Source organism: Haliotis cracherodii, unplaced genomic scaffold (genome assembly GCF_022045235.1).
Source record: "Haliotis cracherodii isolate W230 unplaced genomic scaffold, xgHalCrac1.p SCAF_7, whole genome shotgun sequence".
Lineage (NCBI taxonomy): Eukaryota > Metazoa > Mollusca > Gastropoda > Lepetellida > Haliotidae > Haliotis > Haliotis cracherodii.
The window spans coordinates 50,990,290-51,016,077 of record NW_027266330.1 but is presented as its reverse complement, the minus strand read 5'-3'; the positions used below and the strand labels follow the sequence as shown (position 1 = coordinate 51,016,077).

General features: G+C 37.2%; 1 protein-coding gene and 1 long non-coding RNA gene across 7 annotated transcripts in view; one reads left to right on the top strand and one right to left on the bottom strand.

Moving 5' to 3' along the window:
• Positions 1–25,788, bottom strand: part of LOC139447720 (nuclear GTPase SLIP-GC-like) — a 115,982-nt gene that overhangs the window by 86,822 nt on the left and 3,372 nt on the right. For 2 of the 6 annotated variants that reach the window (XM_071229180.1, XM_071229186.1), the window contains exon 3: positions 24,937–25,020. In XM_071229180.1, the coding sequence (XP_071085281.1) occupies positions 24,937–25,020 (84 nt within the window). Of the gene's footprint in view, positions 1–16,122; positions 16,145–19,111; positions 19,288–19,653; positions 19,843–20,693; positions 20,904–22,978; positions 23,208–24,936; positions 25,021–25,282; positions 25,350–25,788 lie in introns of those variants that run through there. The other 4 variants (XM_071229181.1, XM_071229184.1, XM_071229187.1 and 1 more) reach the window with 4 other exon arrangements.
• LOC139448540 (uncharacterized) lies at positions 8,934–14,394 on the top strand. The gene is made up of 3 exons (XR_011652095.1): positions 8,934–9,010; positions 9,265–9,346; positions 13,973–14,394. It is a non-coding gene; the product is annotated as an uncharacterized lncRNA (long non-coding RNA).

The following is a 25,788-nucleotide window of genomic DNA, read 5'->3' as shown; positions in this document are numbered from 1 at the left end:
GAGACTATGTTGAGAATGTAAAGGGAAAAGGACTTCACTTTGAGCACCTTGTTTTCTTTAAGTACAGCGATCTGAGACACTATAAAGTGGTATTTAGGTAGATATAATACTAATCTAAAGATGTGAATTATTTCTGCATTATAACAATAACAATTTTGTTCACTGATATCCTAATTAGTTCTGATTATTTATCTTTATAGTGAGTGAGTGAGTGAGCTGGGTTTAACGCCGCTTTTAACAGTATTCCAGTTATATCACGGCGTGTCAGCTTAATGTTGTAGGAAAGCCCGAAGTGATGCAGGTCTCAGACGTTTACCACTTCGGTAAAACCCACGAGCACGGGTATGGTGCTGACAAACCTAGAAACATAATCGGGGTGAACCGGGATTGGAACCCACAATCAAAGGTTTCTGGCGTGCCCAAGGGACGCAACTCTGCACAGCGAATCGCGGCGCCTTAGACGACTGGGCCACCCATGCCCCCTGAACATGAGTAAATTATTTAATAAGATTTGTGTCTGCATAGCTGCATGCACAAAATAAAGTTAAATATTGAAATCTATTTTTAGCGTTTTATAACGATGTTTAACCGAGATACATGTTCCGTAAGATGTAGGGTAATGAAGTGTGGTTAGAAAGGTAATGAAGTAATAATTTTAGGGCTACTTTCTGGTGGACGTCCTGTTTAAAACACTGACATAAATAACGAAATAAACTATGCAACTACAAAGAAACAGAATAAATCTTCCGATTGACGCCAGTATCTAAGGACTTTGTTATATACTTAATGGAGCAATTTGTACTGGAAAATGGATAAATTGTGAATTTCTCGCATGCCGCCATTTTTTTTGTACGATAGAACAATGGGATGTTGGACGATATTTCCTTTCGTTAATTCGCAAAATGTCAACGTATACATATACTTACTTATATTTAACAAATGTACTTTGCAAATCAGGAAAACTGACATAATTCAACGTTTATATGTGAAGGTTTGGAAGGCTGATTAGTCAATTCACGAAAATCTCGTAAATCTGAGAATCTCGCACAGTCTCGCGTGAAACTGCCGCTTGGACTCGCGCTAGCGATCGGTCTCCAACTTGCCCTAAGGCACGTCCATCGGTACTCCGGTCTCTGGTCGAGTCTACTGTTATCGACGTCCAGCTGTACATAAGTGCTTGGCACTGAAATACGTTTGTGTCATAAATACTAAAATACATACTCAATTATTCTATCTTTAAGAATAAACATAAGTAACCTTACCAAAAATATAAATTTGTCCGCCGGTCTCTATGATATTCTAAACGCATCTGTTATAGTTCAATGTAACGGTACATTAAGCTACATTCAACCAATGCGTTTCGAACATACATGATACAGGAGTGAGTGAGTGAGTGAGTGAGTGAGTGAGTGAGGTTTTACGCCGCTTTTAGCAATATTCCAGCAATATCACGGCGGGGCACACCAGAAATGGGCTTCACACATTGTACCCATATCGGGAATCAAACCCGGGTCTTCGGCGTGACGAGCGAACGCTTTAACTACCAGGCTACCCGACCGCCCTGTCAGTTAGCTGACCCACATCACTATGTTATTGTTTATATCCCCTTTCAGCAACAGCTGTGTTGTCCTTTAGCGACTGTCCTTTATCTGATAGTACCGTGGTTCACGAGACATAGACTTACACAGGCTTTCCCAAAAGCATTGACAAAATTTCTGTGTCTTATTATTGTACTTATTCACATATATTATACTTATTCACATGTTACATTATGTGTTTAGTACATACTAGCTAGTATATATCACCCTGCTGGTCATTCATATTTACTGAACTGCAAAAGAAACGTCACCCGAAGTAACATTGCATGTTGTCATTTAAATATCTGGGTAATTTTTGTCAAAGTTTCTAAAATTTAACATCACCTTGTCCGGAAAAATGAAATTTGATGATAAAAAACAAAGGAGATGACAATAAAACCGATCGCCCAAACGCATCACGGCAACAGCCATGGTAACCCGATGCACGTGAGTTCCGTGCAAATTGAAATGCACATGCGTTCCCCCCTTTCTTGCCCTATAAAAATCCGACCAGATCGGATAACATTCATTCGTTATTGAATTGCTACCACATGCCAAGATTGACGAGAAATCAGCGACACCAAGCCCTCGGACGATTGCAAGCTGGCAAGTAGCCAGTGCATTTCAGGTCCACCTAAGGACCTTATACAGGCACCCGCAAAAACGGTACCAGACCACCAACACTACAGATGACCAACCAAGTAGTGGAAGACCAAGGGTCACCAGATCGTCAGATTGTGCGACAGCATCTTCAAGATCGCTTTGTTACTGCTGCAGAAACTGCTCGACAGACCATGGGTAGGGATTCCGCTGGCAAATGACATCTGAATGAAATGATGACGTATAACTACTTCCGATTGAATATGGAAATGATATTAAGCCTCAACCCAGACGATATTACGTGGCGCACGAGACAGACGAACTGTGCTGTGACGAACGTGCAAATGCTGACAACCTCAGTTGGAGAGAGCACTGACAAGCACATGTTGTAGCCACTCCGCACTTGTTCCGCCAAGCTACAGTCGATTTTCCTTGTCTAACGAGAGTAAGTACTCAGAAAAATACAATGAAAACAATATAACACCCCAACTTAATTAATTACTTACTAACTAAGCCTTCATAATATCCGCGAATTTCATGTTGTGTCACATCTGTTCTAGCGCCGTTAAACGCATGCGCAGACATGGGGAGCAGTCATTATTTGTTAATTGTTTGAATCGCACGTAAAATAGCACAGATAATTAGACGACCTATGACATATGAATTTTTTTAGGCGATTGTGGGTTCATTGAGACGTGGTTAAGCAATGAAGATAATGTGTGTGGCAACAGAATATATCAAAGGTGCATCATAATATGTGTACGAGGATAAATGCCCTGCAATGTATTATGGTTTTGTAAACTGACATAAAATTTCCATAAAAAAGCCATGTGCAAAAGGATGCAAAATCGACACGTTCATTGAAAACAATTATATTAATATAATAGCGTATAGAGAACATAAAAGCAATAGAAAATGTAATGAATATTCGTTAACTGCATTATCACCGTGGCACTATGTTTGCTGTCTGTGCCCTGTAGGTGTCATCCGAATGCTGACAACGAAGACGTCAAGCTGAATTAACACAACCACCACAATAGCTGTCAGTGTGTATAGACCAAAAAACACATGTTTATATGGAATACATATAATTTACAAGGAGGTTAATTCATAACAGTGGTAAGAATATTCTAATTGCTACAACACAATCCTACATGTATACAAATCGAGACAATGTACTTACACACGATAAAAAGAATTCCCATATTATTCAGGCGTTTCCAGTGTGTACTGACCACCTACAACTCTTGACGTCCACTTCAGAAAGTGCATTTGCCAAAGGTAAACGTATATTTATACGTACTGTAATGTATTTAAAAGAAATATTTAAAATATTATTAAAAATACATATATTCCTATAAAATTATTGAACTCCATAAATGAAAGTATTTGTAACATTCAGTGCGTTGCGACATTTCTGAAAGTTATTAACATCTGTCAATATTGTTTCAGATTATCCTACCTGTTTGTTCTCTGTGAACAACAATACACCTTGGCTAGTTTCACTCCAACCTGCACTTGTCCACTGGCTAACGTATGTTGAAACAGATTATAATTCATTACACAGACGTGTTTCATATTGTTTTGTACATAATAACATGTATATAACTATAACAAAATGTACCTCCCTTTTTTTCTTCTTCATTTAGAGCATAGGATAAGTTGTGCACGTTATTAACATGTGTCATTATTGTTTCAGATTTTCCTACCTGTTGGCTGTCTGTGAACAGCAAGACACCTAGGCTAGTTTCGCCCAAACCTGCACTTGTCCACTGGCTAACGTATGTTGAAGCAGATTATAATTGATTAAATCTGTAACAAGTGCATATGTTGTCTATATCCATACTTACTTAAAACTAGTGTGGCAAGTGCATGAAAACATACAATAAGGTAAAGAATAATTGTGGACATAACAGAAAACCACATCATAATCATATTTATTTGTATTAACATTTCATGTTATAGATACATATGGAGATAAGGAGCCTTAAAATGTGCCTATGTTACAAACGTAATGGTATATTATTATTGTTTTTTCAGATTCTGTAATACCGTTAGCTGATCATACCGTACCTCCAGAGATCAAACAGCATCTGCTTTAACGCAATAGCAACTGAGGGGTAAATACAACTTTTCACTTTATATGTATCTCTCCACGTGATTCCGATATAAATGCCCTGACAATGTATGTTTAATAGTTGAGTTAAAAGTACGTGCTGTATGATTAGTATACATATTAAATAATGTCATATCAACTGATATCATACATTTTGCAGCTCATGGAATTCCCCCAACTTAAACAACTTGGCTTAAATGCCTTTATTGCTTCGCCAGCTTCAGACAAGCTGGAGCGGCTCAGTACCTCAAAAATCACCAATGGTTTAGTAATAGAGCTAGAACGCTTGAAGCCAAATTGGGGCACTTTTAATACATGGCTTACCATTATATCGGGTGGAAAGTACGTCCGAATATGCGACCAATACCTCCGCCGGTATGTTCAAAAGATTATTGCAACCAAAAAGAAGCTCGGCAAAAAGAAAACTCCTACACTTATAAATAATTTGACACAGTTCCTTTTCACCCCTTTCCAGTTACCAACATCACCCAATACAACCCCTCTGGCAACTGATATTCCTATAGCACTACCTGATTCCACTCCCTTGCAGCACTTTGCACAAGACCATGCCTATTGTAAAAGCACCGAGAACGCCAGCAACTCCATTTATGTACATGTACCTCAAAACAGTATCCCCCAAACAGAACCTCTAGTGGAAATAGAACCTCAACATGGTCACGTACAAAAAGAAATAATGCTTTCTCCTGAAGTTCAGTCTTCAAAATTGCATGTACTTACACCATGTACACAGAGTGTTCAAGTAAAGTTGAATAAAACCCCAAATCAATTAAAGTTCATGTCAGAACAATCCACTAGGGACATAACATTTCTCAAGATTAATATGCAGAAATTGTATGAGGAAAACATAACCATAAAGGCAAAAATACGTAATGTTGAAAGGCAGGTAAAGAAGATGAAAGCACAAATTCTTTATAAATCAAATCAGGTAAATATTTACCGAAAGAGAGTAATGAAACTAAAAAAAATAAGAAATGAAAAGGTGAACAGTTATTGCAAACAAACACAGACCTTAAAGAAGGAATGCACAAACTGCTGTAAGTTGAGAAAAGATATAGAGAAAAGTATTTGTGAAGAAAACATGTTGAATGATGTAACTTTTCACAAAGGCAGAATTTCCTTAAAGAATGGTAATAGGTACACCAATGAAACAAAGATGTGTGTTTTGACACTTTTGGCAGAAAATGTAGGGTATGATCACGTCCCTAATGTCATGGAAGCCATATTAAATCTCGTTGGATTAAAAGCAGACGCCCTGCTCCAAAAAACCTGTGTCGCAGACATAGCAACAATGAGATTGCCCCTGAGCCACGCCCATATGGATGCGACAATCACCAAGGACACTCATACCACACTATACACTGATGAGACATCCAAACATGGACAACAATTTCAGACATATGTGGTTACGAATGAGCACCTAACTCCAACAATCCTTGGAATGCGTGCAATTGCAAACAAGTCCGCTCAGACAACCGTAAACACATTAAAAGAAATCATTGATGATGTCAATGTCATGTCAGGTAAAGGGCCATATATCATTGCCAATATAAAAAATACAATGTCAGACCGTGCAGCTACAGAGAAGGCTTTCAATACATTATTAACAGAATAGAAAAAAGATGTGTTGCCTGTAATTGAAAGGGAGTGGGATTCGTTGTCCCAGGAGGAACAAGTAGATATGGGGCACATTGACAACTATTTTTGTGGACTACATCTTCTTGTTAACATGGCTGATCAATGCACCAACACTTTGCTTGAGTTTGAATGTAAAGAACAAAATACAAAACCTCCAACATCATCTGTCATAGACTTGGTCCGCATGGCGTGCAAAGCTTTTTCCAGAGGAGGGGATGAGAAAAGCGGTTGCTACGAAAGTGTCAACATATTTCTTACTTCCAGAGGTAGGAAAACGAATTTTACCAACTTTCGTGGCAATCGCTTTAACATCCTCTTTCACAATGCAGCTGAAGTGTACCATGTATATGATGACCTGAAAGATTTTTTACATACATGTTTCACTCCAGAAACAAGGAACCGTCTTTTGACATGCATTTCAACATCATTGGAATCTGAGCTCTGCATATCCGGATGTCGTGCCCTTGGTCTCTTGGATAAGTTGCTCACGAAACCACTTTGGCGTATTCTTGAGGCCAAGGACAGGACAATCCTAGATATGAATATTTTATATGACACACTCATCAACCGGCTCAGGTCACTGGACATTCCAAGTTTTATGAGAGGGGATGTCGAGGTTCTTCCATACGAGAAGAAACCCACAGACAAACCAGATTCTGTGTTGGAAGCCCTCACAACGTCATGCCATAATGACGTCACCACCCACCTCATCTTGGAGAATATCATACCAGACATCACATCACTTCTACAGCGCCTTCTGGCAGATCAGCTCCCTGGTGGCATTCATTGGAACAAAACTTCCCAATCACATCCACATTGCACGTCATCTTTAAAACACAACAAACTCCCGGAATCTGTATTTGGTCAGTTGGATCACATAAAGCACAACAAACCATCTTCATCCGTTTACACTCAGGAATCACACATCATTTTCAATTTCAACAGGGTTAATGAGTGGATAGCCACTCTATCACATGATTCACAACACAATGTCCTCAACCATGCCTCAAAACTTAAAAAAACATCCCTCGCTCAATTTAAACATCGCAGATTAATTATTCACCAACAAAAGCAGGATGCCCTCAAACGCAAACAAGAGGAAGTTGCGCGTAAACTTAAAAGACAGCAAAGTAAACATGATGCCAACCTAGAGTCAATCATGATACATGGACTGTGGCAGTCGCACAATGAAGTGGACAACCGTTTGACTAAATATCGGTCAAAGAAGGAGCGTATGGAGGCCCTGAAGTGTCAGATTCGTTTCCGAAATAAAGTTTTAAAACAAAAACCCGAAAATCCTCTTCTCTTACAGTTTTCTAACAATAAAAAAGCATTTGACCTTTCAACTCTCACTAACAATCTGAAATGTTTAATATGTCTGGCAGCTTCTAACAACACCGGTGAGGGTTCCTCTAGGAGTATTCTTGTGGGCGAGAGGGTGAATCATGTCTGGGATGTGGAGGGTAATTTACAGTGGTTTCCGGGGATGGTAATTTCCCAGGTACCAGGCTATTTAAAATGGCACAATATCGTCTACGACAATGAACCAGAAAAAGTGTACACATTCACTTTATTTGACGATCTGGAGAAAGGCGATCTGCACATTTTGCCCAGCGTAAGTTTCATGATATTGTATTATCACCACCACCAAACCCTCTGGCACATTGGGCAGGTTCTTTTGTAACCAATACACATTTTTTCTTCACATACCTATTTCATTTCATATCCACTTCATTATTACTGATTCCCTTATGCGTGCCACTACATATATATCGTTTTGTGTGTGTGCGTGTATATATATATATATGTCATACATCTATATATATATGTCATACATCTATATATATATGTCATACATCTATATATATATATGTCATACATCTATATATATATATATATATATATATATATATATATATGTCATACATCTATATACGTTACGTGTCTCTCTGTGTGTTATATATATATTTTTATATTTTATTATTACTATATTGTGCCGGATATTTACAACTTTACTCTAAATGTGTGTATGCAACTTTATTATCACTTAATACTTATCTGCATAATTGATATGTGTCATTACATCTCATCTTTTCTATTATTAATATATATACATTTTTCACAGATTTCTTATGTAGATGTGTGTGGACATCCTAGTCACATATCTTCACATTATCAGAGGAAATGTTTCTCCAGTTTGTATTTCTGTTTTGGCAGTCTGTGCGATATGTTTTTGCCAAAACGTATGCTCCCTCATTTACGCGAAACTTAGAGTTATCTCCCTTCTAATATCAGCTTCCGGTATAACTTTCAGATCGCCTCAGCGACAGGAGAAGGCTCCGAGTAGACGTTGTTTCAGAAAGGACCTGTATGGCACTAATAAATGGTAACACTATATATTTTTACATGTTTTCGCTTTATTACGTTCATATGCAGAAATGAGCACACAAATTGCAGTCTATTTTAAATATATATTGAAAGTCCCGGAATCCCTACCTTCGGCTGTCAATCGAGTTTTCGAAATACTTGACGTCCTCGTTGTGGATGGCTCAGGTGGATTTCGACCGGGATTTCCGAGTTACGGGTGATTGAGAACAATGTATCGATACACGAGGTAAGCATATCGCAATCAAGCATCACGGTGTACATCGAGTACACGAGGTTTGAGTGTTTGTTTACAATTGTGTTCCAAAATGGCGCCCTCGGCCATACAGGGAATTATGGGTAGACTTGCTTGTCCCGGAATAACACGAGTTGGTCACGAATGACGAGCGGTCATTTCTGCAGCAGTTACGGAAAGAGACGAGGTTGGCCGATTACAGTTCATACAGGCCATATTGGGAGCCGCGGGGATTTCGACAGTGTGTATTAGGAAGTATACCTATGTGGTGTATGGAATATGCGCTTGCCTACCATGCCAGGCAGTGTGACAAGGGATATCCCAGCGGATGTAATGTTCCTACAGCAGAAATGTTTCACAACCTGATTGCAGGGAGCTGAAGATGTGACATATTCAGACAGAGACCATAATACATAGACTGTTATATGGTCTCTGATTCAGGTAAGGAATATGTTAATCATATTGATCACGTATTAAAGTTATTTATCTTCTGTAAGCCACTTATTCTGTGTTATATATGTTAGTAAATGTGTGATTTAATTTTTGTAGGATAAGCAATCTACCTAATTTATGTTAATCCTTGCTAATGTATATGATGTAGAAATATGTTTGCTTACTTGTATTCCTTTATCTAGATACTCTATAGTGACTCATTTTTTTAGTTCATACCGTACCGACTAAACTTACTTTTGCAGGTGTGAATAATCAAGAACAAATTAAATGACAGGAGTTTTGCAACAGTGAACATAGTGAAGTGGAAGATAAGACATTTGAAAGGTATGGATATTTTCACTTGAACTTTTTGAAGAATACCGTGATGACAACTTTATCATGTTGGGAATTTGGGCGGTGGGGTAGCATAGTGGTTGAAGTGCTGAAGACCAAGGTTCGATTCCTGTCATGGGTACAGTGTGTGAAGTCTATGTCAGGTGTCCCTTGCTGTGGTATTGCTAAAAACAGCGTAAAACCATACCCACTCATTTGGGGATTCCGGGTTGGAATTGGTCCCCATCAACCTATGCTAGTTGTAAGAGAGGGTAATACTATAAAGGGAAATAGTACCTCGCCTACTATTGCCTGGTGAAAACAGCACCTTGTTATTTTTTATACCTTGGGTCTGAATATGCCCGAATACATGAAATTAAACTTGCATGGTCACTTGTAAACACAAATAACTGAGAAATTTTCAAAAAGGTTTACATTAAAAACTAGCATCTACTTGCCGACTCTGATTTGGAGACGCAACTAAACTTATTGTGAAAATATAATATGCTTTGATTTCTTTGAAGTAAAATAAATGCAATTAAACTTGCAAACACAAATAATTGTTAAATGTTAGTCACCTAAAAATAGTTTACATTAGAAATTAGCCTCTGCTCAAATTTACTCATGATTCTGATTGGGAGGTGCAACTAAACTTATCATTGAAAGATCACATGCTTTGAAGTTTTAAGTAGCTTTACTCAGATTAGCTCAATGTCAAGCTGAACCTGAGTCTGGCGAAAATGTCAAGAAACTGGACAACAGGTATACTATATATGTCATATTTATTTTAGTAAGTAGGAAATAAATAGTATTTTTATAGAAATTTCATTTATATATATTTCGGCCAGGAATCAACATGTCTCTCCAGATAACAGACAACAATTAGTAGCCCTTTTTGCCAAATCAAGGTGCTGTTTTCGTTGGAGAAATCAGTGACATTTTGCTGAGGTGCCGTTTTAGCCTCACCCATAAGAGATAACCTAATAGATCAGGTGATCAGGCTCAGTGACCTGGTTCATGGCATCTGACAGTGACCATCTAACAGTGTGGATTGATGTTCACAATATCAATCACTGGATTGTCTAGAATTTTGGGCCTACCTTTAGAATACAGTACCTAACTTTTCAAACAGGTCACAGTACCCTGTGATGTAATTCGTAGTATTCTGTTGCCTGACACCCTGGCAAAACAATGCCTTGTGATGTCAGGGGTCATTGGATGTGCATATATATGCTCTTTTCAGTGGTCTATCGTCTTCACACGCTATGTTGTGGCATGAGTTTAAATTATTTGTTTACTAAATATTGTTTTAAACATTTATATGTGAACTGGATGGGTAAACAAGCAAAAACTTATTTGAATACCGCTCCAGAATTAGAATACAATATGATATGACAAAAATACAGTCAAGGAATACAATTATATACATGTTCTAATTATAGAAACTACGTTGTCGGCGCTGTCAGGTCGCATTTTTAGTAGTAATAGTGTACTGCAATATACGGCAAGGAATAGTATTATAAATTTAAGATGCTATGTACAATCACAAAACCTATTGGATAGCTGAATGTAGTCTTCTACTGATTTAAGAATTTCTAAGTTTATTTTTGACGTCCTTTCAGGATTACCTAATAGAATTGAATTTAGATCATATCCCTTAACATAATAGTACATATTCTGTCTTAAATCATTGTAATTTGGACATATGAAAAAGAAGTGAAGTGCATCTTCAGTGTGATGGCCACAGCTACATGCAGGATTATCTTATAAATATTGCCTGCGGATGCACATTTTATAACAAGTGCTTGTTTATTTTCTATATACTTTTATTTCATTTTTTTTACTTATTACAGTGGTTAAAATGATTATAAATATAAATTGAAACTAATAATGTGCAATAAGCGGGTTATAGCTGAAACGACACCTTAGCAAAACAGCACTGACTGGCGAAATACTCGCCGAAAGCGAAAACGGCGATTATTACTTGACGAAAATGACACCTTATTTTTTTTTTTACCTTGGTAAAATAAATGAAATTAAACTAGGATTGATAACTTGCAAAGACCAATAATTGTGAAATGTTAAAACAGGTTTACAATAGAAATTAGCCTCTACTCCAACTAATCCGATACCCGACTCAATTTATTGTGATAACATGCTTTGAAGTAAAATATATGGAATTAAACACACATCGTCTCATACAAACACAAATGCATGTAGTTGTTAAACGTTGAAACAAGTTTACCTTCGAAATTATTCCCCTACTCCAATTTACTCACCGACTGTTGTGAATGTATTTTTCACTTTAAAGTTTAAAATACTCAATGTCAAGCTGAAACTGTATTTAAGAATCCTAACATGGTGCAATTTTTCACAATGGCCTTTCGATGTGTCATTTGAACATGTTGAAAGGTTTTACAAGGGATATTTGTAACCCAATACTTTCCGTAACGGGCGACAATGCTCGTCTAAAGAGTTGACTAACGCCATCAGGTTGCGATCAGGCTCGGTGACTTGGTTGATGCATGTCATTGATCCCAATTGTGTGGGTCGATGCTCATGATGTCAATCACTGGACTGTCTGGTCCAGACTCGATTATTTACATATAGCCGGAATATTGCTTGAGTGCGGCATAAAACAACAAACCAAATCATAAGTGTGGGATGAATGATTTGAAATTAGCAAGTTTAATGTGACCTTCAATCACTACAACCTGATCTGAGTCTTGAAAAGATATGACTTTGATTCAGTGAAAATTTGCATCATGATAGTTTCAACTGTAAATACAGTTAATCTGTTTGTTGTACAGTTTCTGTATATCAATATATATGTTGTTCAAATAAGCTTTGCCTCTTCACCAACCCTATTCCTCTTTTGGAATAAATAGTGTCTAATAATTCAAACACCATCACCATCATCCTAGTGAACACAACAAAGAAATGCACATCAAAAACGTCATTATTATTATTTCTGATCTCTGATAAATTAGAAAAAAACTGTTATCCAGCAAGATACATTTCCTTGGTCCCAAGAAGCATGGTACATAGTAAACTGACTCGATAAGTTGAATAACAATTGTAAAGGCACAGCTGACTAAGCCATCACTACTCAATTAAGTAATTAACAGACAATTGCAAGTACTAATACCCACCCGACACTAATTGCCCTGTTAATCCCTAGTCCACAATGAGTTGACATTGAGTTCATTTTGCTAATTAGCTGTTTTTAGAGTAGCAAGGTAATAAACATCAAAGGTGGGGCAGGCTTTGATCATGTGTTCTGTAGAAGAGATGATGTCACTTGTTTTATGTTTATTTAGGATTAGCTACATCCCTTGATGCTACCAAGGCAGCCCTTGAGATTATCAGACAGTTTGGCTAGACACAAACTGATGTCTCCCTTGTAGCACACTATGTGTCAGACACAGACTTTGACCACTCTGTGCAGATGCATATCAATGCATAAAGAACATTGGGTAGATGATTCAACAATGCCACACAAGTCAAAGTTGGGTTTCACTGTATTTAGAAACAGACGATGGATCCAAAACTTTATAACAGTAATTATGATTAATTTAAACTTTGCCAGGCCAATATTTTGGCAGATTTGCATGTTATAGTTAATCTTTATTTAGTTAATTTTCAAAAAAGATAGGATGAATGATAAAATATGATAATGAGTCATGAATATTTGAATTCAGATCAGAACAAACAGGGAGGGTCACCCTAAAATGTGAGAGTCTCTAGGGGAGACTTTTGACAAAATGGACAATAAAATATAAAGTGCTTTGCATTTTCTTTCAGGGAGGGTTGTGTCAAAAATGAATGAGAACATACCGGTAATACATGACCGGCCCCTTTAATGTAATATACATAGTTTTTAGTTGATGGTTCAGGTTGTACTTTTCAGTTGAATTTCTTATCACTGTCTATGATGGACTACCAATTAACGGTAGATATTTAATATCCATAATAACTTAGATAAATGCTTCTACAGTCTCATCCTAATTTGTCAAAATTTGAATTTCAATATAGCTTCCATTAATGAATTAATGAATTTGGTGAGAATATTTATTGTCTGAATTCCTAATATACTTTCTTTTGTATTTGGTGTGCAAGGGTAGCCTAGTGGGTGAAACAGTCTCTGAAACCCGGGTTCAATTCACCACATGGGTACAATGTGTGAAGCCCATAGCTGGAATATTGCTAACAAGCTGAATGAAACTATACCAACTCACTCGCTCATTATGTTGTATTTTGAGATCACTTACATGACATGTGTTTTGATAATTATGAATAGTTGCATTTATGTATTTATGTATGTAAGAACCTATGTAACTTAGTTTTGCATAGTCTTGTTTACCCTTCCTTACATTTTGATGTAATGCGAACATTCAACCAAAATTCAGGTGAACCTTGTGGTATTGTTTTAGAAGACCGGATACATTTTTGTATTTTCTGAACACTTTACTGTTTGCAATGGCTTATTTACATGTTCAAAGATTGGTTAAATATCAGTTGCAAGATAAATTGTCAATACCTCACTGTTTGAGAAAACAACTTTAAACATTTGTAAATATGTGTGTGTTTCATAACTTTTGACTAACAAGTTTCTAAAGATGTTATGAAATGTTTCAGGTACCTGGATTTCACAATCTCACACCAGCTACATTTAAGAAGATCCTGCTCACACAATTCAGACAAGGGACTCGCCGGAAGATGAACAGTACTCCTGATAACAACCAACAGATTCACCTCAGAAAGTGATGATTCTGAATGAATAATGCCACATCAGTGTGACTGTAGGTGGTTTTATTATGACACTAATGAAGTCTGAATGACTTTATGCCAAAGCACTGTGACTATGTCCAGGTTGTGTACACCGATGCTGACCATACAAATCTGAATGACTTTTGTGGTTTACTGCAGAAACATAATTGACTTTAGATATTCTTCTTCAATAAAATTCTTCTGAGATTTGACTAATTTGTTTATTTAGAAAATGGCATTGAAGCGTCTGTTCTGTAAGGCCTTGCAAACACCACTGGTTACTTTATGCTAGTTCCTCTTCTTGCTTGATCAAATTTCAATTTGTGATATGTACCAATGAAATGCCATATAATCAATAAATAAGATTTTTTTCCAAAAACATGATTTGTTTTGCTTCATTAGCATAAAGATATATAATACTGATCAGCCATAACATAGGTGCTGAACAAATATGAAATGTACTAATGCCCTGAATGTTTTCCTACTATAAATACTTAACAAAAGTTGTAGTTCCACCTTAGTAGACAAATGACATTGATATTTTTTCTGTACTTTATTTAGGTGTTTTCTATGGATGCCATTAGTCTTATGCACCAATTTGGGACAATTGTATTCTGTTTTATATTCCCATGAAACTACACTGTCCCGATATAACAAGTACTGATACCGTTCCAAACTAATCTGTTAATCTCACCAGGGCCAAATGCCAAAGCACATAGCCAATGACTTTCCATTTTTTTGTGAGTGAGAATGCTGTTTTGCCACTTTTAGCAATATTGCAACAATATCATGGTGGCGGACACCAGCAATAAGCTTCACACATTGGACCCATGTCGCAAAACAAATTGTGAACAATGCATGCCCACATATCTCAGTTTGAGGAGGATATTTACCATTAAAATAACACAGAATATTACAACAGGTACCTGTAACTTTTTCTTTTTCTCAGTACAAACTGGAAGTCTGGACATGAAATTTAAGGATATCATTATACAAGAACTGATGTTTGTTCATTAAATACCATTAACATCCGAAAAGGACAAAATATGAAATTGAACAATTTTCTTCTCCAAAAATGTTTTAGGAGGATATTTACCATTAAAATAACACAGAATATTACAACAGGTACCTGTAATGCACAGGCTAACATTATTTACCAGAAGCAAGTCATGAAGAAAATTTGCATCCGGATACCTTCCGGATACCTTCCGGAAACCTTCCGGAAACCTTCCAGATGCCTTCAACAACCTTCAAATTGCTTGGTATTTTCAAGTTAATTTTTTTATGTGTTTCACACTTAAATGAACAAAATGCACCCCCCAAATTTTGACATTTTTTTTGGAAGGTTTCCGGAAGGTATCCGGGCCGGATCCAAAATGGGAAGGTATCCGGAAGGTTTCCGGAAGGTTTCCGGAAGACGGAAACCTACACTTTTTTTGCTGTGGAACGAAAAGGCCGGACCTATCGACCCACCTTTAAGCGAAGGGGTATAAATAGTTCTTTGTTAACATTTCACGTTTTCCAGGAGTGAGAGCAAGCACATACACAGCAATACTAACACTATATAGAGTGCTTGTTGGCGTGCGTGCATGCGTGTTTGGATCAAACTGATACTCAAATAATAGGAAAAACGTTTCTTCAGTATATTTCTTCAAGTTATTTCTTATGTTTAGAAGAGAAAACGTCGAAAAATAAGTGAGATTATTTTGAAATTCAGTAACATCCACACAGCTTGCCATTTGATGCTAATCTATACAAAATAAACTGGACATCATGACGACATGACACGAGGTTGCACCGTGGACCTATATGTTCCAAGGGTAAAGTTATATTGTATCCCAACCGGAAGTGATATCTATCAACCGGAAGAGTGTGTAACTTTAGTTTAAGGGGATTGGCGACACAGCACAGTTTTGAAGTCACGTTGCATATATGAATATTGTCCATCCGAAAGTAATTGTGTGTAACTGGAAATGGATGGTGGTATATTTTGTTTTGTACTTTTTTCTACTTTTTACCTGTTTACTCCTCTTTAAATCTGCTAACTGCTGATGCAAATCTTGCTCCTGCTTTTTGTATCGTTGACCTAACTCGGTCCATTCGTCTTTCTGTGGTAACTTCAGTTTTCTGTGAAGACAAACTCTACAAATACATGACTGTGTGAGGTTGGTGTAACACTGATTTGAACGGATTGTCAGTTATATCACGATGTGTCAACAACTCAACTCTTCATCACGCATTGCAGTACTTACATTAATTTTCATAATACGGGATTCAGTTGGTTACAATTTAATGCCCTCGTGTATAGTGCAAGAACTGTCATTGTGCCAACATAGTCGGTAATCGAAACGTGATAATTTTGTTAGGAACAAGAATAACTTATGACGTATGTTGGACACAATGATCTTCTATATATTATTTGATCTTTTAACTAAAAAAACCGTTTTACTGCAAAAGGGCTGTATTATCCAAAAAGAGTGCCACTACACCATAGCTCTCATAGATATGTAGTCAGTAGTTTTAAATGTCAACAAAACCCTAAATGGCAGCACTATTCAAATATTGTCTGTATAAAAAACGGAGGCCAAAGTATTACCAACAAGAAAGAAGCGTTATTTCTATCCCCCAACATGGGGCACATACTAATTTGTGTGTGTTCATATAGAAGTGAATATTAACAAACAAAGGAGTCCTATAAGTACAAATCATAGAATGCGATATTATTACACGCAAAAGGCCGCTCCTATGGAAAAAAATAACCCCGTCTAGATAAGTATCTCTTGAATAAGCTGACTTCAGAGGTTTCTGAGAAAACATGTCCACATTGTAGGCGCTATGCACTTTGTAAAATAACATGGATCAAGGGCCGTAGCTGTCTGTGCTCAAAATATAAAAACATGTTTTCGAAAACAGTCTTGACAAGTAACTCATAGATTCATTCATGTAACGTCAGTAGCTTCTGAGAAAAGTTGTCCCCATTGCAGATACTATGCACTAAGTGCCTAATATGTGTAACGTGGACAAGTTTTCTCAGAAACTACTGAAGTTACATGAACGAAAGTTTACATGCTATTCTAAGAGATACTGGTCAAGAATGTGTTCGAAAATTGGTGCCGTATAATCTGTTTCATAGTTATGGCCCTTGCTCCATGCTTAAACTAACACCAATTTTCGAACACATTCTTGACAAGTATGCGATATTATTACACGCAAAAGGCCGCTCCTATGGAAAAAAATAACCCCGTCTAGATAAGTATCTCTTGAATAAGCTGACTTCAGTAGTTTCTGAGAAAAGTTGTCCCCATTGCAGATACTATGCACTAAGTGCCTAATATGTGTAATGTGGGCAAGTTTTCTCAGAAACTGCTGAAGTTACATGAACGAAAGTTTACATGCTATTCTAAGAGATACTGGTCAAGAATGTGTTCGAAAATTGGTGCCGTATAATCTGTTTCATAGTTATGGCCCTTGCTCCATGCTTAAACTAACACCAATTTTCGAACACATTCTTGACAAGTATGCGATATTATTACACGCAAAAGGCCGCTCCTATGGAAAAAAATAACCCCGTCTAGATAAGTATCTCTTGAATAAGCTGACTTCAGTAGTTTCTGAGAAAACTTGTCCACATTGCAGACGCTATGCACTTTGTAAAATAACATGGATCAAGGGCCGTAGCTGTCTGTGCTCAAAATATAAAAAAAACATGTTTTCGAAAACAGTCTTGAAATGTAACTCATAGATTCATTCATGTAACGTCAGTAGCTTCTGAGAAAAGTTGTCCCCATTGCAGATACTATGCACCAGTGCCTAATATGTGTATCGTGGACAAGTTTTCTTAGAAACTGCTGAAGTTACATGAACGAAAGTTTACATGCTATTCTAAGAGATACTGGTCAAGAATGTGTTCGAAAATTGGTGCCGTATAATCTGTTTCATAGTTATGGCCCTTGCTCCATGCTTAAACTAACACCAATTTTCGAACACATTCTTGACAAGTATCTCTTAGAATAGCATGTAGACTTTCGTTCATTTAGTTGAAAAGCATTGAACAAGGGGCATAATGTAAAAAGGTTATATACAGCACCAATTTCCGATCTCATTCTTGACAAGTATCACTTGCAAACTTTCATTCACGTAATTTCAGCAGTTTCTGAGAAAACTTGTCCCCATTTCACGCAGTTACAAAGTTGAGTGAGTGAGTGAGTGAGTTGGGTTTAACGCCGCTTTTAACATTATTCCAGTTATATCACGGCGTGTCAGCTTAATGTGGGAGGAAAGCCCGAAGTGATGCAGGTCTCAGACGTTTACCACTTCGGTGAAACCCACGAGCACAGGTATGGTGCTGACAAACCTAGAAACACAATCGGGGAGAACCGGGATTCGAACCCACAATCATAGGTTTCTGGCGTGTCCAGGGGACGCAACTCTGCACAGCGAATCGCGGCGCCTTAGACGACTAGGCCACCCGTGTACAAAGTTGAAAAGCAAGGAGCAAGGGCAATAACTCTGTAACAATTTAACTAAAGACTCCAATAGTCGAACTCATTTAAGATCATGGCCAGTTATATCAAAGTGCAAAATCTAATTTGTAAATAGTTTTTGGGTACATTTGTACTACTATATCCCCCGCCCTACTTCGTGGGGAGAGGGAGGGTATAACAAGATTTCTAAATCTGCAGTAATCAATGTGCTTTTTTTAGCATTATTACAATACACAACAGTTATATTTACTTCACAATGCATATTTATTATTAACAATGCTGCAAATGTAATTTCCAAACCACATGTTCTTTGAAGTCTTTCATAGGTATTTAGAAGTTGGAAAATATAAATATATTACTCTTTTATGGACAGCAAAAATAAAAGAAGTTACCATCCATAAAAAGTGTCATGTATACATGTTACTTATCGGGTGACCTGGATGACATTATTGTAGAGATAGTAAACTATTGTGACTGCAATTATTTCAACACGAGGTTATTTTCAAAATGATGTTCTACTTACCTGATGACATCTTTCGGGTTGACATCATCTGTGTGTGTACAGGCTAAAACTGTCTTAGTGTGGTCCATCAATAGCTGACGAAATAGTTTGTCCCCTAAAGCATTCTTGACCGTTTTGTTGTCAACAGCTCTCTGAATTTTCGTAACGATCAGCAGCACATCACATGTTTCCATGTACTGAAAGAAGGCAATGTCAAAGTACATATAAGTATCTGTAAAAACGGTAGTGATGCAGCGTCATAAGTCAAACAATTACATCTGCGTTCTGATCCGTGAAGATCCGGGGTAGACGAGGTCTTCAGCAACCCATGCTTGCCGTAGCAGGCGACTGTGGTTGTCGTAAGAGGCTACTAACGGGATCGGGTGGTCAAACTCGCTGACTTGGTTGAAGCATGTCAACGTATCACATTTGCATGGATCGATCCCAACGATCGCAATCATTGGATCGTCTGGTCCAGATTCGTTTATTTACAGACCGCCGTCATATGGCTGGAATATTGCTGGGTGTGGCGTTAAACAACAAATAACACCTGCGTTCTGTACCTTTCTGGCAACATTGTCCCTTGCTGGGTTCGAATCTCCTACTCCAGGGAGGTCCACCAATTTAACGCCGCTCCGACACAGGCCTGAATCTGGTACTTTCAGAACAACTTGCTTAACTATCGGCCAGAACTGACGTTCTTCTTCATTTGTCTCACTGTATGTCCTGATCTTGTCCTGCAGGGTTCTTACCTAAACATAAAATCCAAATATAATAATAAGTATTCCAGTTTCTGTGTGCGTCATCCTGTTGTAATAAATAACTAGGAAACACAAACATACAGTAGGGTTCGTATAAACTGAATGGGACGTCTTTGTTCATTTCATTGAATGCCTAACAGTCAAGTAATATCAAAGTTATATTGGGTGTGTATGTCTCCCTGTGGATGCCGACTACTGCCTGACTTCTGGGCATCTTCTGGATGAGGCTTCTGATGGTTGATTTTGGGAGCCACAACTCTTGCACGGCTGGACATAGTTGGCCCAGATTTCAAAACGACTCAATAATATAAGAACGACAAATAAATCTTGATTCGTAACGGAATATGACGTGACGTTAATGGCGGCGTCATGCTAATCACTGAGTGGCGCTATACACCTGCAACAGACTGCTAATCATTTACAGTTGATTCACTTAAATCTTTGTGGGATTAACTTTTTGTTTACTCTGAATGATGAGCTGAATCTGTCCCATTATGCTATGTGTTTTGTGTGACGGTCCTCACAAAATGTATTTTTGTACATCCAGCAGAAACATGACTGAATTTTTTTCTCTTGTTTGCCTATCAAAAATGGCTTAACCTTTAACCATGTATTCATTTGTTCAGATAACTACCAACCTGTCGGAATCCTCCTCGACCTAATCATGTCTAGCGCTTGTTTCTTTATCGTCACTCCATGATGTCTAAAAACTACAAAGTTTCATCATTCTTCCTCGCTTTTGTTCTTTGTGGGTAAACGGCTATGTGCAAACTATTTGAACTGTATCTTATGCGACCCCATTCTTGCAATTAATTGTTTTTTTATCCCTTAGGCATACTCACACTGGAGTCACGCAGTTTCATTACAGTTCCAAGCATTTCAGCTGTGTCAGTATCATCATTTAGCAGGGTATCGAGGTTTTCAGGCTCAAAGTCACCATACACTGCAGCAACCTTTGCATGAGCTTCATCGTACACACCAGCATCCTCATCGTTGTCACCATCATTCTGTCCCAGGTCACGCTTTAAAACATCGATTTCTTTCTTCCATTCCTAAATCACACAGTAATTAAATCAGTTTATGTACTTGTTTTCAAATGAATACAATCTAGCAATCAAATTCCACCCTCAATATGAAAACCTGTTAAGAAATCTGTCCAAGTTTATTCCAGTACTTGTATCAGAATTCAAATTTACTGCACCTAAAATAGATCTTAATATTATTTCACCCTCCCGACGTCTTGTCTTCTCCTCCCTGGCAGATGGTGGAGCCAGAAGAAGACCTCACTCTAAGCTAAAAATGTCAGAAACTAATCCGTTGGTATATCAAAAAATGTATAACCAATTACGATCAAAATACAATTCCCAAAGATCCATTTTGGACTTTAGGTAGGCATAACAGGTAACTCAAAAGCCGATGCTGCAGCTAAAGCAGCCCTTGACAAACCATTATCTCCCCTACGTATCCTGTACTGTAATTTCAAACCAGCAATCGAGAGTTGTACTCGGGGTCTCATGCAAAAGATGTGGGGCACCATGTAGGAATCAATAAACACGAAAAACAATCGGTCAAACCACTTGGGTTGTCAGTCAAGACATGATGAGATCGTTATACGACATCGTCGTATTGGCCACAGCCAGTTTACCAACGCATATTCTTATGGCAGATGAGAACGAAACTTATCAGTGTGTCCCTTGTGATGAAAGGTTCCCCGTCAAGCATATATTGCTTTACTGTGTGGCCTTTGCAACCGCCAACTATTCACATTATCAAAGTATAAATATCGTGTAAACGGGCATCAAATTTAAGTTACTTGAAACAAATTGGTCTGTATAATAAATTTTTAAAAAATGTATGTGAATAATTAATTGCTTGTTTTTAAATTTGGTGTGATGCTACTATCAACTGACATTATTGAAGGCTCTGCCCAGGAGGTTGAAGTACAGTAAAATTATTGTCCCCCGGTGTGACACTTAATCCCATCATAATCGATGTAACTATCTTCAATCAGTATTTTAAGCCAACTCATTGCTGAGTATTTTCTGATATTGGCTTGTATTGTGCACAACCACCAGTAGCTAAAGTGATCATGTAGAACCTGGTGGGGTATCATGCAGGAAGCAAAGGTACTGCAAGTCCCCATGATCCCCAGCGAGTCGGCCAAGCTTTGGTTACTGGTGGCCTATAGTCTGTGTTTTTAACTGTAAAAATAATATTGTCAAGCCCAAAACTGTTTGAAAATTATGTTTTCAATTATAACCTTACATTTATGACTCACCTTTGAATATATCAACTTGGTCTCGTCACAATATGGTTGAAATAATGCCGATAAAATTATTTAAATTATTTAAATTTTAACTCACACTCACTCACTCACTTGTGGGAATTTGAAACATGTCTCTAAAATACTGAAGAATATGTTCTATTGTAACTAGCATTTACTCTGAATATATTTCTACATTTGGTCTGAACTACAGTTTATAGGACACAAGGACCACGAATCACTGTACCACAAAAAAGATAAACAAACAAATCTTGTTTTCTTTATACTCCAACTTACTAATATCAAGTTTCAGATAATATGAAAAGGGCAAACCACCATATTTGCAACACACATTTATATACACCAAAAACAGTATGATTATTTCATCTTAAAGCATGCCAAAATATATAAGTACTGGTTAAATTCAGTATGGCAGCCATAGTGACAATGATGAGAGGTGAATCAGACTTCTGTAACTTCAGTTGGTCTTTGCTGTGATCACATGAACAAACTGCCACCTTAGAAACCCCAGATATTTCAGACAAAATAACACAAAATGATGTATTTGTAGAAATAATGGCTACATATATACGTCAAAGGTAATGGAAGAACGAAAACAAAAAAACGAGGAATCAACACGTATGTCATATCATATATCATTCATAATAATAATGGACAAAAAGGTCTATATCAGTTAGCTCTCAGGACACAGTCACAATTGCTGACATCATCCATGCAGAGTTGCATCTTCATAGGCAATATGTTTTTCATTACTGTTGGCAGATAGATGGATAATGTACTACAGCATAAATACGCTTGATATTTAAGTAAGAAATTGAGCTAGATATTATAAATGTCTGATACCTCTTCAGCGAGAAACTCAATGTCCGCTTCAAAATCAGAGCTTGTTTTGTTTTCTTCTATTTTTATGACCACCGATGTACATGCTCGTCCCATTCCAGCTGTAGGCAACAGGGATGGCTGATCCAACAGGGCGTTCAACAGGGAGGACTTGCCTGACCCAGACTCTCCAAATACAGTTACTGTAATTTCTGGAGGATCACCATGCTGCTTTATCCTTTCAAGATCTTTTCTGGACGAATGTTTACAGAGAAAATGTTCATACACTGTTTGTATATCATCAGAATATGAAATATAAACATGTAAAAAACATGAAAGCAATTGATTCAGTTATGTCATACCATCATCACTATATGTTTGTGTGTGGAGAGTTAACTCTAATATATTGGTCATGGTGCCCATCGCATGTCATTCTACCACGTTCCTAAAAAATATTTGATTCGGATTGGTTAGAAAGAGGTTTCATTTTGCTAGGGAAACCTCTTTCAAATATGTGAAGCCTTTTCATACAAAAAATACTTATGAATACATCAATAGCCTACAAATCGATTCAATAAAAAGGCTGCTGATAGATCACCCATAGGAACTGTAAACGTACAGATATATCCTCTATTATACACTGTGTCAAAATAGGTGGCTGGTCGTCAGTGTAAAAAAATGGCTGTTCAGTCATGCTTATGTATCTTGTCAGAGGCACTGGTTATGTAAACAAAACCATTGGCAGCCATTGACAGTTGTGAGTAACTGGGATGTAGGTCAAGTTCAGCCACATCCCAGTTCCTGGTGAAGAGGCATTTATTTTGAATTTGTATTATTTACTGTGTAAATTGAAACTAATTGCTAAGATTTACACATTTAAAATAAATATATTACCATGTTGATTACTAACGTGTGTTGTTCGTTCAGCATTTGCTTAAGTTATTTCTACAACCTGTCATCCCTACAATGCAAGATGGCATATTCGATTTCCAAGAAATGAATTAGTGAGTCCAAACAGTTCACAACAGGTTACGATGAAATCAAAACATACATCTTTGGACTCAGTTTTGAAGGTTATTTGTCAACTTCTTTTTGAAAAGCTTTGTGTTTTGAACCCTTATTTTGAACAAGACTATGGGTATTTTAATGTTGAACTTAGTAATATGTGTCATCTTTATAACTACCTGTGACCCCTAATTCCCTCTAAATGATATATTAAAGTGCTCTGTTCCATATTAAAAAAGAGGTATCTACTCTACAGTGGAACTACAACATTTTAAAATGGAGCAGGTTTATCTCCTAAATGGAAACGAAATAAGCACATACTGGATACATTTTGACTTGATCTCCAAACGGTTTTTAGAAACGACATTATCACTGTCGAAATTACTTCCATAATTCCTGGAGAATATCCTGCAGCTGAGAATTTCCATATATGAACATATATAGAAATGTTGCCTATTATCACATAGACATTTTAACTTTTTAACTCGGGGTTTTGAATTGGTTGAAGGATCCGTTGTAGTCTACTGCATACTGTGAGACCATGCACTTTTGAGAGCGGTAGACATGACATGACTAACAAAAAGTAAGAGAACAAAACTTGTGAAATGGGCACAGCAAATGGTATGCTGATAAACGTTTTAGCTAGGGCTAACTTTCATACCCATAGGCGTTATAAGAAAGCACAGCTAATTTAATTTATTCCACAGCATAGTGTATCCAGTTGTATTGTGGTGTACACCGTTGCCGTGTGCTGTTTGCAGCAAACATGGTAAATAATGTATGCAACATATTATGTAAAGGAGCTTGAATTATGTATTGTATGTTTTAGTGTTCAGTTAAACCATCTGTTTCAATCAATCATCTCATATGAGCGAATGGTGAAACTGACAATGAAATGAACAGAATAAACACATGCTGAGGGGAATTGGCATTTTGTTCATTATACAAGGTGTCAATGTAAACTCAATGAGCAATACCTTGCCTTCTGCACAATGGTACAGGCTCCTTCTCTCTTATCTTCTGGTGTTGCGTTTCCAAGTAAATTCAAGATCCCTTCACATCTAAACAGAAAAAACTTTACTGTACATTGACAACAATATGGCTTCTGCGAATGAAACATGAATCATATTCGTCTTTGGATTTTCATTTAATTATCAGAAAAGTTTCAACGTGACGCAATTTGAAGTTCGGTGTGAAAATATGAAGTGAGATATTCACATATATAAATATAGCGTCATACTTTGTTATTGTTATTTTATTTTACAAATATCACAATTCATAAAAATTACACCAGCAATATTAGCCTTTTAACGAGGATCGTACCGGGTGATGAAGGTATTCAACATAGAGGTGTCCATTATGCGCACAAGCTGGTCCTGAGTTTATGAATCTGAAAGCAACACCTTATGAGTACACTTCAAGATTATCTCTACATACCAGGTCCTATGAGACATTATCTTGAGTTCATTTTATGAACGAAATCATTTTTTAATGACATTACATGGTAAAGATATCGTGTGTTTACGTATCGCAAATATGGGATATATAGAGTACAGAGATTAGCATTAAATTGTCCAAGGCTCGCTCAATACCTTTTTTATTGGTTATATGTTTAACGATACGGAAACAGTGTCGCGTATTAATCTCTGAAAAGGGTTCAAGTTTGCAATACAGATTCTGATCACCCTTAGCCAGAGGAAAATAGTGTCATTAGGCTCTCGACTTGTTAAAAGGCGTTTCAAATTGCGAGTGGGGAGGGGATCAGACCACCCTCCTTCACTTGTACAGATCGTTTATGCGCTCCAGACAAGACTATGCTTCCATTGTCT